This window comes from Thunnus thynnus, chromosome 14 (assembly GCF_963924715.1).
Source record: "Thunnus thynnus chromosome 14, fThuThy2.1, whole genome shotgun sequence".
Taxonomy (NCBI): domain Eukaryota; kingdom Metazoa; phylum Chordata; class Actinopteri; order Scombriformes; family Scombridae; genus Thunnus; species Thunnus thynnus.
Genome location: NC_089530.1, coordinates 27446627 through 27462394, shown reverse-complemented (window position 1 = coordinate 27462394; position 15768 = coordinate 27446627). Strand labels below are relative to the sequence as shown.

Sequence of the window (15768 nt, the reverse complement as noted above, 5' to 3'; positions counted from 1 at the left end):
CAGGATCCTGGTTACGTTTCACTTGATCTTTTTTATTTTTGGAGTGTAATAAAGAAAACATTATTAAAATCTCAGATACCTTCAGGAGTATTTAACAGGAAACCAAAGCTCCCTGGTACTCTTGTCAAATCCATAACAACCTGAATGAACGACTGAAACTTGAGTGTGATCCTCTATCTTCTTCTATTTAGTGAGCAGAGCCACTGCTGGGTGAATAATATTGATACAGGTAAGGGAATCTATGTATTTGGTTCATTAAGGCTCCCGGGTGGTTTGTGCTTATCTCCAGTTGCCTGTTTTTCTCACCGTCTAAATGGAAACAATGACAGATGACCCTCTGTAATAACAGTCCTGACAGGGGAAGGGGTGTCCAACCCTCAACCCGACACCCTGGGAAAGCCCTGCGCTCCGGCTGCCCATGGAGGAGGCCTGCTGGGTGGGCAGGCCGGGCCGGTGTTGGGTGGTGGTGGTGGTGATGGTGTTTGTGTGTGTGCGTGTGTTGTGATGGACGGGCGTTGATAGACTTTAGTTCGCTAAAAAACAAAAATAGGATAAAGTCTCTTGATGTCATATCTTTTTAGTCCTGCAAATATGACAAAATTCCAGAACAAGTGAGGCAATGACTGACTGGATAAGATTGCCAAACTATAATTTTAGAGGGAACATTGCAAAGAATGTTCCTCTGATTTGATTTGTGTCAAATATGGATTCCAAAAAGATTCCACTGGAAAGTTTTACATAACTTGCACTCCCTATTACAATAATAAAAATACAATTTGGACAAAGTTAGATGTGGACACACTGCGTTATACCCACCTGAGACCCACTTTAAGGCAAGGGTCAGGTGTAGCGGGTAGAGTTATCTTAGATTGTAGGAAATGTTACTGATCCCTGTTAGGAAACTGGATTGATGGAGAAAATACAGGGTTGTAGATATAAAAATATGACTAAACAGAGAATATTGAAGACATTACTACAGGTGATTACAGTCAATGACATTACTGGGGGGTAATTGGAAATCTAAATACATAAAGACCCAGTGTGTGTGTGTGTGTCTGTGTGTGTGTGTGTGTGTGTGTGTGTGTGCGCGTGTGAACAAATTTATAGCTTAGTAACAGATGTGCAAATGTACTGTATATTGCTAGCTATTCACTCTAAGTGTGCAGATGGCAGTGTTTATTTATAGCAGATATTTTGTAGTCCATATGGGCAGCATATGTATGTGTGTTGAGAGATACATATTCCATTTCTATATTTAATCTATTTAACAGCCTATCAAACTCATGATTTGATAAATTTTGAACAAGATGGACAATATAAAAATGGAAGAGGAGGAAAAAATAAAAAAGTGAGATCAAAAAAGTGTGATCAGAGTGAGTCATACAGGAAAAATCAATTTAGATAATTAGCAAGAAGAAAAATAGTAAATTTGTCTACAGAGAGACTTTGAGGCTAATGAAATTAGTGGAGGACGATCAGTAGGAGAAACACTGTTGATCATAAAAATCTTGGGTTGGAATTCAGTCTCGCATTACAAAATCAGACCTTTAATTTGTGAGAAAGACATGCCGTGCTGCATCAGATATTTATATTTTCCTTTACTGTTGACCAACAGATACAGTAATGAACTATAGATCACCCTGCCTTAAAGAGCTGATAACTGTAAACTGTTAGCTTCATTAGTTTGTGTTTCACTATATAGCTGCTTAAAATTTGTACCCTGAAATTCCATCTGATATTTATCTCTGTAGCATCAGAACAGTCAAATTAAGAATGTTTATAATCAGGATTGTAGCATTTGAACCCTTATTAACTGGCAGAACAATATAGCAACCAAACCTTTATTTAAACAAGTGGAAAAGGTGATTTTCTCACCAAATTGTATATTTTTTTTAATTAGATAGTGAAAATTGACATTTTTACAATGAAAAATATAAAGAGGGTGAGGAGAAGCAGTGGAATGAGAGAATCAGTCGGCGCCGGTTGGATAAACAGTCGCTCACAGGGTGCCGGTGCCAGTGTAAGAGAGCAGGGTCTACTAAAACGCATGCACACATACATTTACACACACACACACACAGAACAAACAAATTCTGTGCTGCTTGATCCCCCCCCCCAGGCAAACCCTCAGACCCAGCAGTAAGTCATATAGATAAAGAGAGAAAGATGGGGCAAAAAGAGAAAAAAAAATAGAGAAATGCATTTAAAAAAGCATTGCTTGAGGGAACCAAACATCATGGGGACCCAAGCATTTGTGTGAATGTATATTTTTCCCATCCAGAATTACATATAGCTCACACTGTAAGATGGAAAGTCGGGGGGCCTGTGTTGTAGTGTTACTGTATACTATGGATTAAATTTACTCTCGAGAGACTGTTAGAACTGTGAGGGAATAGATGAGGAAGAGAGGGTGATTCATCTAAAAGAGATACAGTATAAGTTTATACTTTATACTAACTTTTTCAAGAGCTATCTAATTTGAGATAAAGTGTAACTAGTGCATGAAACCAAATTTAAAACGCCAGGTACAGCTTATTGTCTCCTTATAATAATGCATCAATCTGTTAGTTGGTGGTATTTTCATACTTTGATTGCTTTTCAAGTCATTAGTCATTCAGGTCCTGCACACTGAATCATTCATGAACTTTTCAATCAATAGACTCGGATCATAAACAGCCAGTAAAGAAAGATGGAGGGGCGATAAATCAATAAGAAACTTTAAAAAGAGTTCAGCTTAAGAATAGATTGTAATACATATCTAGAACTAGCCAATCATAAATGGAGGACGCAGTTCAGTGACACTACCAATTGACAATAAATCTCAAGTGAAAAAACAGCCCTATGGTGAGGGGTTGCCCTTTATCAGTGCCGACTATAAAGCCATAAAATAGATCAGAAAAACAGGAAGAGCTTTAATGGCATTACCTACCAACAGGAAACACTTTCTTGATTCCAACAAACCATCACACATTTCATCATGGTTTCAGAATCAACTAATCATAAACAGCTATAGATGATCAAAAACAGCCAACATCAGGAGACAGTAAGAAGGACTTAATATTAAGAAGAAATGTGTTTCTTTCAGACATCCAATCACTAATGATGGTTGATAATTTAATAATTCAAAGCAAATATGTAGAAACAAAATGAAATTTATATATTGTGAGTTAATCTCAATTAAAGGAACATTTCAACATTTTGGCAACTATGCTTATTCTCCTCTTGCTAAGAGGAGAATAAGCATAGTTGAGAAGATTGATACCAATGTCATGTCTTCACAGTAGATATGAATCTACAGCTTTTTATAGTTTTTAAAATGCAGTTGCTGGTGTCTTTTTCACAGTAGTGAATTGCCTTTACTGACTAGTAATGTGGATTCTGGTGGAGGGATTTTGGTGATTTAAAGAGGCTTTGGATAAGAGCTTCAGCTAAAAGGCCTGAAATATAAAGCATAACTGCAGCAGGAGCTCACCTGACAGCTCTGATGACAGCCTTGAGGGGAGCTGATAGATCCTCCACTGTAACATCGCAATGGCAGCCTCTCTCATCAAAGGAATCCTCCGTGGTCATGCCTGCGTCTACTGAGAGAGACAGACCGCTGTTTCATCAATAAATGTAGCCCCGTGCAAAACCGTTTCCAGTCTTAAAACTCATAAAACACTTTCTGCATAGCAGGTCCTGATGGGAATCTCCAAGACTGTTTCAAACTGATACTATTTTGGCTTTTAGGAGGTGAAGATTTATGCCCAGCTTGGATGGGATCTTTAGGAATGGGCAGCGTTTTGCCAGCTCAGCTATGTAAGGTGAGAGAAGAGGGTATATATATCCTCAATACTGCCAATAATTACGAGAGTGGGAGAAACAGACAGAGAGACAGACACAGAAAAAAGAGAAAGAGCAGGAGAAAGGCATAGGGAAAGATGGAAAGAGAGTGAATGATGATATAGTGCATATACCAGGTTATAATGAATAATAAATCAGTTTAAATAAATGATACAAGGGAATAAGAGGGGAAACTGAGGTGCGATTAAAACAGGCAGCAATTCCATCTATTACTATAGGACAGGAGTTTCTGGGAAAAGTGAGGAAAAACACTGATGCACAACATACTGTATGCTGTACACATGCACCATTTTAAGTCATAACAATAAATTCATGCTCCCTAGAAAGCACAAAAAGACAAAAACATCCACAAGTATGTTGGAATTGAGATTTAAAATACATAAGGGCTTTATCACACTGTAGATCATCACCCAAAAATTATTCTCTCATGCTCTGAAAGTGTGTAATTCAAGTCTGTTAAGAGTTTTCCCAAAACACAATTTATCCACCTGGATAAAAAGAGGCATGACATTCATTATATCTAATATAGAGAATGTTAAGAGAATTAAGTTTTCAGAGAACCATGTGTTTAGTTTCAAGTGAACATTTCTTACTGTCCAGACAGCAGTGGACTTCAGTTCAAGCATTTAGGCTACAATTTGAAATTTGAAAAAAAATCCTCATCCAAATGCCTGTCCATCTATAATAATCCAATAAGCTGCCATGAAAGGGACAGTGTGAATTTAGTTTCTTGCATGGACTAAATTCTTTGCAATTAACTCTTGATTCTGAGATGAGTGTCCCACCAACAATTGAATGTATCAGCAAGGAAGAGCTTTCAAAACAGTCCCTGCTCTCAACTATATTGTATGCATTTGATTTTCTACTCACTTTTATATAATTTTGGCCTAAACTTAAACCAGTGGCTAGAATGTAGGTGCAAGTCCTAAAATGTATAGTATGATTTAATAAATCTTTGGTAGAAAGATTCAATTCAATTTGTGTCACAATTTGTCCTTCATGGCCTGACCCTGTTTTAAAGTGTTGTTTTTTTAAAATCTGATCTTCCAGGACAAGTATCTTTTGCACAGTTCTTGTAACTGTTTGGTTATCTGACTTTATATTTGTTTACCTGTGGTTTACCTCTCTGATTGTGTGGTTATGTTAAAGGTCTGAGTGTACATGATTTTCTTTGCTCTCAAGTCTCCCCAGAAAAAAAGAAATCTTAATCTAAATGAGACTTTCTCATTAAATTAAGTTGCAAATATATTATGGCAAAGTGAAAAGTTGGTTGGTTGCCATATTGGATGAGCTCATACAAGCAGTGGTAACTGGACTGACCACTGTTTGCTCATCACTAACGTGTGCAGATCATAGATGTTTCTACACACACACACACAATCCAGCTTACCATCAGGGACAGCAGTGCGTGTCTGACTCTTCAGCCTCAGCGACGGCCTAAACCGGGTCCGATCGTTGAAGCTCCAGCTCTTCTGCACTTTGGCCGGGCTCCCACCCATCAGCTCGGCCCCGCCCACCACCTCGTTGCCAGGGGAACAGCGTTGGCGGTCATTGATGGATGTCTGCCGGCTCTTCATGCTCTGACCGCGAGGACTTGCCATCCGGACCCGCTCCTTAAAACTCAACTTCTGACTGCAGAGAGGGATGGAAGGAAAGAGAGAGGAAGGGGGTAGAAGGATGTGGAAAGAGGAAGAGAGGAGAGAAAATGATTCAAAGAAGCAGAGACATAGGGAGTAAGAGTGATGGACCAGTAATGGATAGAGAGAGAGAAAGAGAGAGGGACACAACAAGGGAAATTGGGGAGAGTGAGTTTAGGATAGAGTTGACAGAGAAAGAGTTTGAATGGTAGAGGTTGAGGGTTGATGGAGAGACACACAGACAAAAGGAGAGAGAGAAAAAAAAAAGGGATACTGTCAACACCTATTTCCCCTCAGAGAGTGAGAAGAGTTCAGAGTGCGACACAGGGCAATGTTCTGTCTATTCCTTCAGCCCAAACATCATCCATCCAATTGACATGCCCAACACCAGAACAAAGCCAGACTGCTCGCCAAGCCACCAAAACAAACTCTCAGAGTTGAATCTTGACGTGCTGCAGTCCTCGCCAATCGGCTGATAATCTAGCCTTGTATTCGCTTTCCAAAACAGAGTTAATGATGTTTTTAAAGGATGAAATGTGACACATGGTAATATTAATAAATCATCACCACATTAATTTTAAGACTACTTTAAACAAATGAGACCATTGTTGAGAGAAACCTGTAACAGGCTCTACAGAGTATTTTACTTTGTGAAAGAACGAAGAGTCACTGTTCTTCATGTGTGAAAATGAGTTGCAGAGCTTCCAACATGTTCGTGTTTATTGGTAAATCCAAAGAACCAAACATCCAGCAGGAAGCAAAAGGATTTAAAAGATTTGTGATTTTAATTTTTCAAATCACTAATCTAAGAATACTGTAACTATTTTGGTCTCAATTGTTCACTTTACTATGATATATTTATGGTTAAAAAAAATCTGTATGCATACAGCATATCCTTATTCATCAGTCTTTAACTTTCAGTCTTACTAAATAACTATTTGATTTTTTGCCAGTTAAAATAAAAGAAATGGACTTGAAAAATGCATTGAGCCACATGACATTTAGATCTTTGGCAGCTTTCAAGGGATTGATGGAGATGAAGAAAATCTTCAATCAATGAGACTCACTGCAGTAAACTACGATGTTGCTAAGGCAAATAGACCAGCATGCAATGCAGCAGACCAGTGAAAGAGAAATGCAGGGTTCCAACACATTTTTCATGCCACAATTTCACACTTTTTCCAGACTTCAGTGTCTCACCTGAATTTCAGTGTTTTAATCAGGTTTAATCACTTTAACAGAAGTAGTTTTTTCCCTTATGTATTCCAAAATGGTTTAAGACTATGAAATTTCCCAAATTTCCAAAGACTATTAGATTAGCCGAGTGATTTGTCATGATTTCCTAAACCTTCCTGTCCCACTACACTGTATTTTCCATATTTTCCTATACTTGTAAGAATTATATAGGAATCCTATATGCTTTAGATATCATGAGTAAGCCATTTTCTGTTCTGCATTTGCTGTATTCCACTAATACTGAAACAATCACATATTGTTTTCTTAAAGGCTGTGGATAGAGCTGAATAGATATTTTATAATACTTTTATGTACAACCAATTTTTGTGTCTCTGATGGCAAAAAATGACTGAAAAGAGAAGTGCAGCAGTGATGCAGGAATCATGCAGGTAAATGAGGAAAAGCTACAATACCAACATCTGTATACAGAAATGTTGATGGTATATGTTGTTGAAGAATCATTCCAGGTAAATGTGTCCAGCCCCATGAATTGCTCATGTCCTTGCCATTATTTTTCACTAAATTGTCATGTAACCATTTTGTTTTTTCCAACTGCTGGGACAAGACAAAAATCTGAATTACCTGGACCAGTGATTTATCAAGTATTCTCACCGTGATGACTTTTGATTGATCAAAATCATCATAAAATCGCACAAGAAATTAGTATAAGTAATTCCTTCAGAAGAACCTTCCGAAATCTAGATATCCAACTGTGATTGGTCATCGAGTATATGGATGACATTCATGTGGCTGGACTCGGAGCAGATTCCAGGGAAAAAGGAGACTTTAGGTGGGCTAAGAGGGACATATGGATTAAAAATAAATAAATAAATAAATAAAGGGGAATTTAAACCTTGTAAATGTATATTCTTTAGTTTTATCTTATTGAGCTGTACTAAGAAAATTGACTTTTAATTATAACTTGTAACTCAAATTACAAATTATGAGAGGATCATCCATGATATTGATCTTTTTAGAATGACTGAGGCTCAACATGCAATTTGTTGACTGCTGCAAATTTTGAACTACACTGGGCAGTAAAACCTGGTAGCATTTCCTTTAATTTTAAAAATATGCATTTTTGTCTGCAGTGTAATGATCTTTTGGTGGAATTCCCCTTTAATTTTCAACACTGTAACAAAGTCTTGCTTGCATTCGACAGGCAGCAGGCAGCAGTTGTTTCAGACTAAATCCTTGATGGGATAAAAGGGATCGAGGAAGGAGGTGATAAGGAACTTAAGTTCATTTTCTTTGTTTTACTCCATGCTTTTAGTCAGTCATTCCCACAGGTTATTGGGCTCAGGACAGAGGAGATGATGGGTAGTACTGTAGGTACCTCCTATATTTCCGAGTATACCTTCGGAAGAGCCTCCCATTACTTAGACCCTTACTAGAGTGAAGGAGGGAGGGATGGATGAAGGACAGAATGGAGAGGAGGAGATAAAGGAGGAAGGAGATTAGAAGAGGAGTTAAGCAGAGAGAAGATAAATTCTCTGCCAGCAACACTGATGCACTGTAAATACACAGAGAAAAGGATGGAGAATTATTCCAGAGAAGGATGGGGATGGATGAACAGGGATTCTGTGGAGGGTAAACCCACCTGAACTCAGTTTTCCCTTTTGGGATGACAAATATACGATATGTATGATGTGACTTCATGACACAAATCAAGTCATCAAACCAAAGCATTATTCAGTGTGAGGCTACTAACATTTGCTTGCCTGGGTTTGGCTCATGTAGGAAAATCAACTCCAAAAGCATCTAAATCATGAATTCATGAACCATGAGACACTGATTGTTGTGGATGTGTCAGTAAAAAACACTTTCTGAAAACACCTTCCGGTTTTCTTGCAGTGTTGTGTAAAGTAGTCCATAAATCAATTTTCTGCTGCTTATCTGGGACTGGGTCACGGTGGCATTAGACTGAGTAAGGAATCCCAGACATCCTTCACCCCAGCAACGCCCTCCAGCTCGTCCTGGGGGATCCGAAGGCGTTCCCGGGCCAGAAGAGATATGTAGTCCCCCCAATGTGTTCTTGATCTGCCCCAGGGTCTCCTACCAGTTGGATGTGCCTGGAACATCTCTCTCCCTGAGCTCCTCACCCTATCTCTAAGGCTGAGACCTTACACCCTCCGGAGGAAACTCATTTCGGCTGGTTGTATCCACGATTGCATCCTTTCAGTCACTATCCAAAGCTCATGACCATTGGTGAGGATTGGGATCTAGACCGACTGGTGAATTGAGAGCTTTGCCTTCTGGCTCAGCTCTTTCTTCACCACAACGATCCAGTACAATGCCCGCATTACTACTAATGCTGCACCAATCCACCTGTCAACCTCATGCTCCATCTTACCCGCACACTCCTTCACTTGGGACAGTAACTCACTTCAGAGAGCAGTCCACCTTTTTTTTTCGGCAGAGAACCATGGCCTCAGATTGGCAGGTGCTGACTCTCATCCCGACCGCTTCACATTCGGCTGCAAATCGTCCCAGTGCCTGCTGGAGGCCACTTTGTGTTGAAGCCAACAGAACTACATCATCTGCAAAAAGCAGAGAAGCAATCCTGAGGTCCCTAAACGTGACACTCTCCTCTCCCTGGCTGTGCCTTGAGATGAGAATCACAAACAGAATCAGTGAAAAGGGACAACCCTGGTGGAGCCCAACACCCCCTCTGAGAACAAGGATGACCCTCTGAGAACAAGGATGACTTACTGCTGAGAATGCAGACACAGCTCCCACTGCGGTTATGTAAGGACTGAATGGCTCACAGCAACGGCCCTGGTACCCCATACTCTCATAGCACTCCCCACAAGGTGCCCAAAGGGACATGGTCATAAGCCTTCTCCAAGTCCACAAAGCAAATGTAGACTGGATGTGCGAACTCCCATGACCCCTCAAGTACACTTGCAAGGGTGAAGAGCTAGTCCACTGTTCCACAGCCAGGATGGAATCCGCATTGTTCCTCCTGAATCTGAGGTCTGACAATCGACCAGAGCCTCCTCTCCAGCCTGGGAGGCTGAGCAGTATGATCCCCCAATGGTTGGAGCACACCTTCTGCTCCCCTTTTTTGAAAATGGGTACCACCACCCCAGTCTGCCAGTCCACAAGCACTGTCCCCAGTCTCCATGCGAAACTGAAGAGGCGTGCCAGCCATGACAGTCCAACAATGTCCAGAGCCTTCAGCATATCAGGGTGAATCTCATTCACACCCGGCGCCTTGCCACTGAGGACTTTTTGACTAACTCAGAGAACTCCACCAGGCATATGTTTGAGGCTTCCCCCGAGTCGTCCAACTCTTCCTCCTCCCCAGAAGGCATAATGGTTGGGTTTAGGAGATCCTCAAAATGTTCCTTCCACTGCCCGACGATGTCCCCAGTCAAGGTCAGCAGTTCTCCACAGCTGCTGAAAACAGCCTGGGCTAAGCCCTGCTACACCTTCCTGAGCCACCTGACAGTTTGCCAGAACTTCTGTGAGGCCAACTGAAAGTCCTTCTCCATGGCCTCCCCAAACTTCTCCCACACCGAGTTTTTGCTTCAGCAACCACCTGAACTGCCACCCTTTTGGCCCTTCAGTGTCCATCTGCTGCTTTAGGAGACCCCTGATCCAGCCAGACCTGAAAGACTTCCTTCTTCAGCTTGACAGCCTCTTTCACCACTGTTGTCCAGCTGGTTCTTGGGTTGCCACCCTGTAGTGCTCAACTAAAAGTTTAAGGAGTCTGCTTATCAAGAAACTGAAAATTAAGCCATGTTCACATGTTTAAATGAAGTCTGGTGTTAGCCAGTTTAGTCTAGTTTGCTAGTCTAGTTTAATTGGTGAGAATTCTTTTATTCAAGGCCTGTTGAGGGGGTAAACAGTACTTCAAACACAAACACAAGTGAGTTAAGCATACTTTGGAATAAACTTTGTTTGATTTTCCCATGAGGGAGTGAAGGAGGTAAACAACAGTTTGAGCAGAATCTTAAATTATCCTCCTGTACCAGGAGGTACACACACACACACAGACACACCTGCGTCCACACACAAATAAACTCCAGATTAAACTTATTATCCTTCATTTCATGTTGGCTCTCACTGCCAATATCCAGCACACTTACACTCAGCATGATGTACGCTAGATCACTTTGTGGTGCACCTAATGTTTACTACTGCTGGTGTTTACAAGTCTGCTTAAACGAAAACCACCAGCCATTTACCACGGCACCTACCACCGCCGAGCAGCCGACAGTCTGTAAAACCACTAATAATGCAGAGCATTGTGTGTTCTCTTAGTGGAGGGGAAAACATAAAGAAGAAATAGTGCCATAAAAAGTGTGCATAATTATGATTTCACGAGTGTAAATTGGATTTAGTGCAACAAAAGTTTCTAAGAAAGGAAAGCGTAATTAAACACAGCCTTTTAAACAGACGGATTTCTGGGTTATGTATGTTGTTATGGATGCAGCAAAGCCTAATTAAATACTGTTTTGTTTAAGAATGAGAAGCACATTTGTTTGTGTGTTTGACTGAGAGTATTTCTGAGTATGTGTGTGTGTGTGTGTGTGTGCATGCGTGTGTGTGTCTTAAGTTTAAATGCCTAAGAAGCTGCTGGCTCAACATAAGGCCCCCAAATGTTGCCAAAGAAGCGCAGCACTGTAAAAACTATACAAGCATAATTAAACTCACAAATCTCTCTCTGTCTTCTTTCCCTCTCTGAAATCCCCTATCTCCTCTCCCCTCTCCTCCCCCCCTTTTCAACTTTGCTCTGTCTCTCCTAGACTTGTGTTTGATGAGTTATATAAATACCATCCCAATGGAAAAAAGTGCGTCATGGTACAGACATGGTACAGACTCCTGTCTTTGAAGGCCTGTGTGCATGCATACGCACACACACACTCGCAAAGACGGAGCCCATCGACCTTCCTTGCCTGAGAGTCAAGTGCAGACAAAAGTAAGAGAAGGGAAGAGAAGATGGAGGTAGAAGACACAAATTCTGAGATGGAGATGGACAGAAAGAGATGGAAAAGTGAGGTGGGAGCAGCAGAAATTAAAAAAGGAGAATAAAACGTCGACAGGCAGCACACGGTACCCCTGAAATAAGTCATTTGAAAGTAGTTCTTGTAGTACTTTATTTATAGAATAGCCTTGATCTACCTATTGTGTTATATAAAAACAATCTTCATCCCTACATCTCTTCTTGTATGTCTTTCTCAATCCAATCCATTAGCTACTGTTCTTTCCGATGTCCAATGTTGTCCTGACACGTCAGATTTTCTTTTATCAGAACACAGCAACCTTGTTACTGCTTAACTGTCCACTACAATATTGATGTGCTTGCTAATTATCCTTTTGTAAGTCAAAGTACTGCAATGTACCTTCTCTTTTGCCAGGCCGCACTGGTGAAACAGAGATTAATATTAACATACAAGCCAAAACAACATCATGAATGCCAACATTTTCTTCACTAATGGTGACTTAAGAATTTGTAAAGGATAAGTAAGGGTTTGGTCAATCAATCAATCAATAAACCAAGCAACTAACAAACCAACCAATCAATAGGTCTACATAACCCTTCGATTGCAATCTTCAATTGCTTTACCAACCAAAATACCTGGCAGATGTCAATAAACATACCAATAAAGACACAAACTGAAAAATCTACACACCATGACCTATGCAGTAAATATCATCTAATGCACAGATGTTTAATATAAATAATGAACAAACTGAACAAAACAAAATGAATAAATAAATCATAGCCTGAAAGTCATCACTGGACATGTCCAAAATATGAGTCCCAATCTATGAATCTATAATCAAATGATGAATTAAGCCTGCAAACCTACTGTTTTTTTCGTGTTACACAAAACAGCATTTAATTCGTAAGACAAAAGATATTATGACAAAAAATTAAGCATATCATTTAATATGTGTTTACTTGTGTGGGGGTTTTTGTGTGTTGCAGTGATGAGCCGAGAGTCATACAAACCTGTAAGTAGTCTCGCCCTGCTCTTTCCTTCAAAGGTTAGTGCGATGTAGAGGAGACAAAGGGAGAGAGATCAGTATTCCAGCAGATTAAAATAGCATTATAACAGAAGTTTCCACTAATGGATATGGAAGGCATCAAGCCAAAAGGCAGTCAAAAAAAGTAACACATGCAAGCTATGGCCATGCACAGTAAGGCTATAAGTGTTAGCTGAAAGACAGGCATGGAAATCAGAAAGGCAAGGATCTGAATCTGGTGTGTGTGTGTGTGTGTGTGTGTGTGTGTGTGTGTGTGTGTGTGTGTGTGTGTGAAAGTCTGGATGGTAATATAAATACTTGAATTTTACACTCCCAACACTTAGAAAACATTGCTAGCAAACCTCTAAAACAACAAATTACGCACCAATGTACCATGTCTGGCGTAAATTTGTTGTAATTGGATCCTCATAAAAAAAAATGTTAGATTTTACTGTGGAAGCCAACTCATTTTTTTTTTTAGCAGAATTTAGCATTATTGACATTTAACTAAGCACACAGACAACTTGTCTTGCCAACAGTCATGTGAAAGTATGTCACACTTTCCTTTCTGTGAGGACAAGGTAAATTCTTCTAATGCTAATTTCTTTACTTCATCTGTCTGTTTGTATCTGTTGCATTACTACTGCAAGTTCAGCCAGGTCAGGTGACAGGCTCCTGAATGTCACACACCATTCTGGGAGGCATGGGGAGACAAATCTGCATTTCTTTCACATGCCCCAACTGAAGAAAAGTAAAAATCTGAACCTGAACTCTATAAAACCTCAGGGAATCTGTTTTGGGATCTGGTTTGGGTGGAAAGTCGAACCTCTACACCAACAACAACATGGAACAACAACATGCACCAACACTGAAATCCAATGTCAAAATGACAGAATTCTTGCATTAGTTTGTAAATCTAAAACTTAAATATCTTTTTGCTATCAATTTAAAAGTTGTTGATATATTTTATACATTTATACATTGAAATCATTCACTTTGTTGTGTTAATGTTAAATTGGCCTCTGTCTGTGTATCGCTGTTTGTGAGAAGCTCACTGCTTTGTTAGCGTTTCAAAATTTCCAAATCAAATAGTTATAATTAAGGGGGGCATCCTCTTATTAACACAGCTATGTACATTTCCCTGAGGAAGACCTGTAGTTAGTCAGAATGCCGCAAAATAAAATTAAAGGGAGCCTTGATTTAGTGTGCGGTTACTGCTTGCATTGCAATATTAACAGCTATGTCCCTGGTTTGCATCCAGCTGGTGACCTTTGTTTGATGCTATCCCCCATGTTCCACATCTCCCTCCTTTAATTCCTGTCATCTCTCTACTATCACTATCTAATAGAGGGCATAAAATGCCAAGACAAACTATTAAAACAAACATATATTATTCAATATCTCAGCAACTTCCTATATGCTGTTCAGCAAGGCATCACAAACCACTAATGTTTGACTGGACATCTCCCAGATGTGAACATGTGAAACTGTCTGAATGTGTTAATTGTATTAATGTATTAATAATGATGCATGCTAAGCAAAACATCCCTGAGCAGAAAGGCTGAATACAGGTATGCTTATAAGAGAATGATCATAATGATGCATAACAGTGAAATACATGGTAGAAAAATGGAGGAAGAGTTGAAGCCACATCGATGGGACCGAGCAGACACCAGCTGAGGAGGAGAGATGAGGAAAAGGGCTGAGCAGCAGCGGCCATGTTTGTAAGTCTGTAAGTTGTTACCTACTTGGCAGGGCTGCAGGTATGCAACGCCTTCAAATGAGGCTTCCAGGTAGCAATGGAAACCGAGTTCTCATCAGCAGCATAACTACGCCAGACACACTACGTGCAGAGTCGACAGGATAAATAAAATAATGATAAATGAAACAATTAATGGGGCGAAGTGTGGGAGGTAAAAAAAAAAAAAAAAAGTTGAGGGAGGAGTGTATACATCCGGGAGGAGGTGAGAGAAAAAGGTGAGGAGGGGGAAAAAAAAGAAAAAGCTGATTAGTTTTTTTGGGTGTGTGTTGATGCATTGTGGTTGGGGGGTTGCAAGAGGAGGGAGGTGGGGGTGGTGGTGGTGGTGATGGTGGTGCTGGTGGTGGGGATACATGCCTGAGGGGGGGGAGGGCGCTTTGGTAGTGGTGCCAGGTGGCTCTGAGGTAGGGACGAGCACCGTCGGTGGAGTACAGACGCCAAGCCGCCTGGGTGGGGGAGGTAACAGAGGTGGACAGGGCACACACACACATTCACATGTATACACACATATACACACACACACACACACACACATACGTGACACAGAGGGGCAATGGCACAAACACGGTGAGGAAATTAAGGGACTGTGATATATGTGAACATGTAACATACACAAGGTTTTCAATGCATGTAACCAGCTGGCAGCCACACTGAAGATCATCAGCTCTTCATAGTGGCGAAGAGAAGCTTGTGTTTCTGAACATATACTTGATAACTGATTTGTTTTAATGCAGTAAGAACTTATCATTTCATCACTGATACATAATGTTCAGTTAATGTCACTTTATTGGCTAGCTAACCACACTTTCTGGTTAGCTAAACTATTCCTGTCTTGTTGCATCTAGATTGCATGCTAGCTAACTTTATAAACTACAACTACAACGAGTATGTCATTGAGATGAAAATGCATCAGTTATTTCAACCTGGATGTCAAAAAACGATTTACAGGACAGAAGAGAAGAAAAATACATATTTGTTTCTATGCAAAATGTTTATTTTTTCAGATTTTTCTCTGATAATTAATCTTTTCTTTTTAAATACTGGATATGTTTTGACCCTTTTCAGGAATCAAAAATTATTTAAATGAAACAATTTGAAAGGGGAAAAGCACTTTGGTTGATCTGCTCATACATTGAAACAGTGACAAGTGGTCACATGTAGACATTGATTTGTTTAAAGGGGACACAAGCAAATAATAAAAAAAAAGGTTTGGAACCACTGAGATAAAAGATAAGAAAAGATGGTCATAATGTAATAAATAAAAATTGTAGCATAAAACAGTTTTTGAAAAGGTAAATAAATTAAATCTGAAAA

At 40.0% G+C, this 15768-nt stretch overlaps 1 protein-coding gene across 5 annotated transcripts in view; it reads right to left on the bottom strand.

Annotated features, from left to right (window-relative positions):
* kcnq5a (potassium voltage-gated channel, KQT-like subfamily, member 5a) overlaps positions 1-15768 on the bottom strand; it is a 115753-nt gene that overhangs the window by 9012 nt on the left and 90973 nt on the right. For 2 of the 5 annotated variants that reach the window (XM_067610757.1, XM_067610761.1), the window contains exons 8-11: positions 14444-14538; positions 12682-12708; positions 5234-5475; positions 3473-3578 (exon numbers count right to left, since the gene is read on the bottom strand). In XM_067610757.1, the coding sequence (XP_067466858.1) occupies positions 3473-3578; positions 5234-5475; positions 12682-12708; positions 14444-14538 (470 nt within the window). Of the gene's footprint in view, positions 1-3472; positions 3582-5233; positions 5476-12681; positions 12709-14443; positions 14539-14807; positions 14901-15768 lie in introns of all 5 variants that reach the window. The other 3 variants (XM_067610758.1, XM_067610760.1, XM_067610759.1) reach the window with 3 other exon arrangements.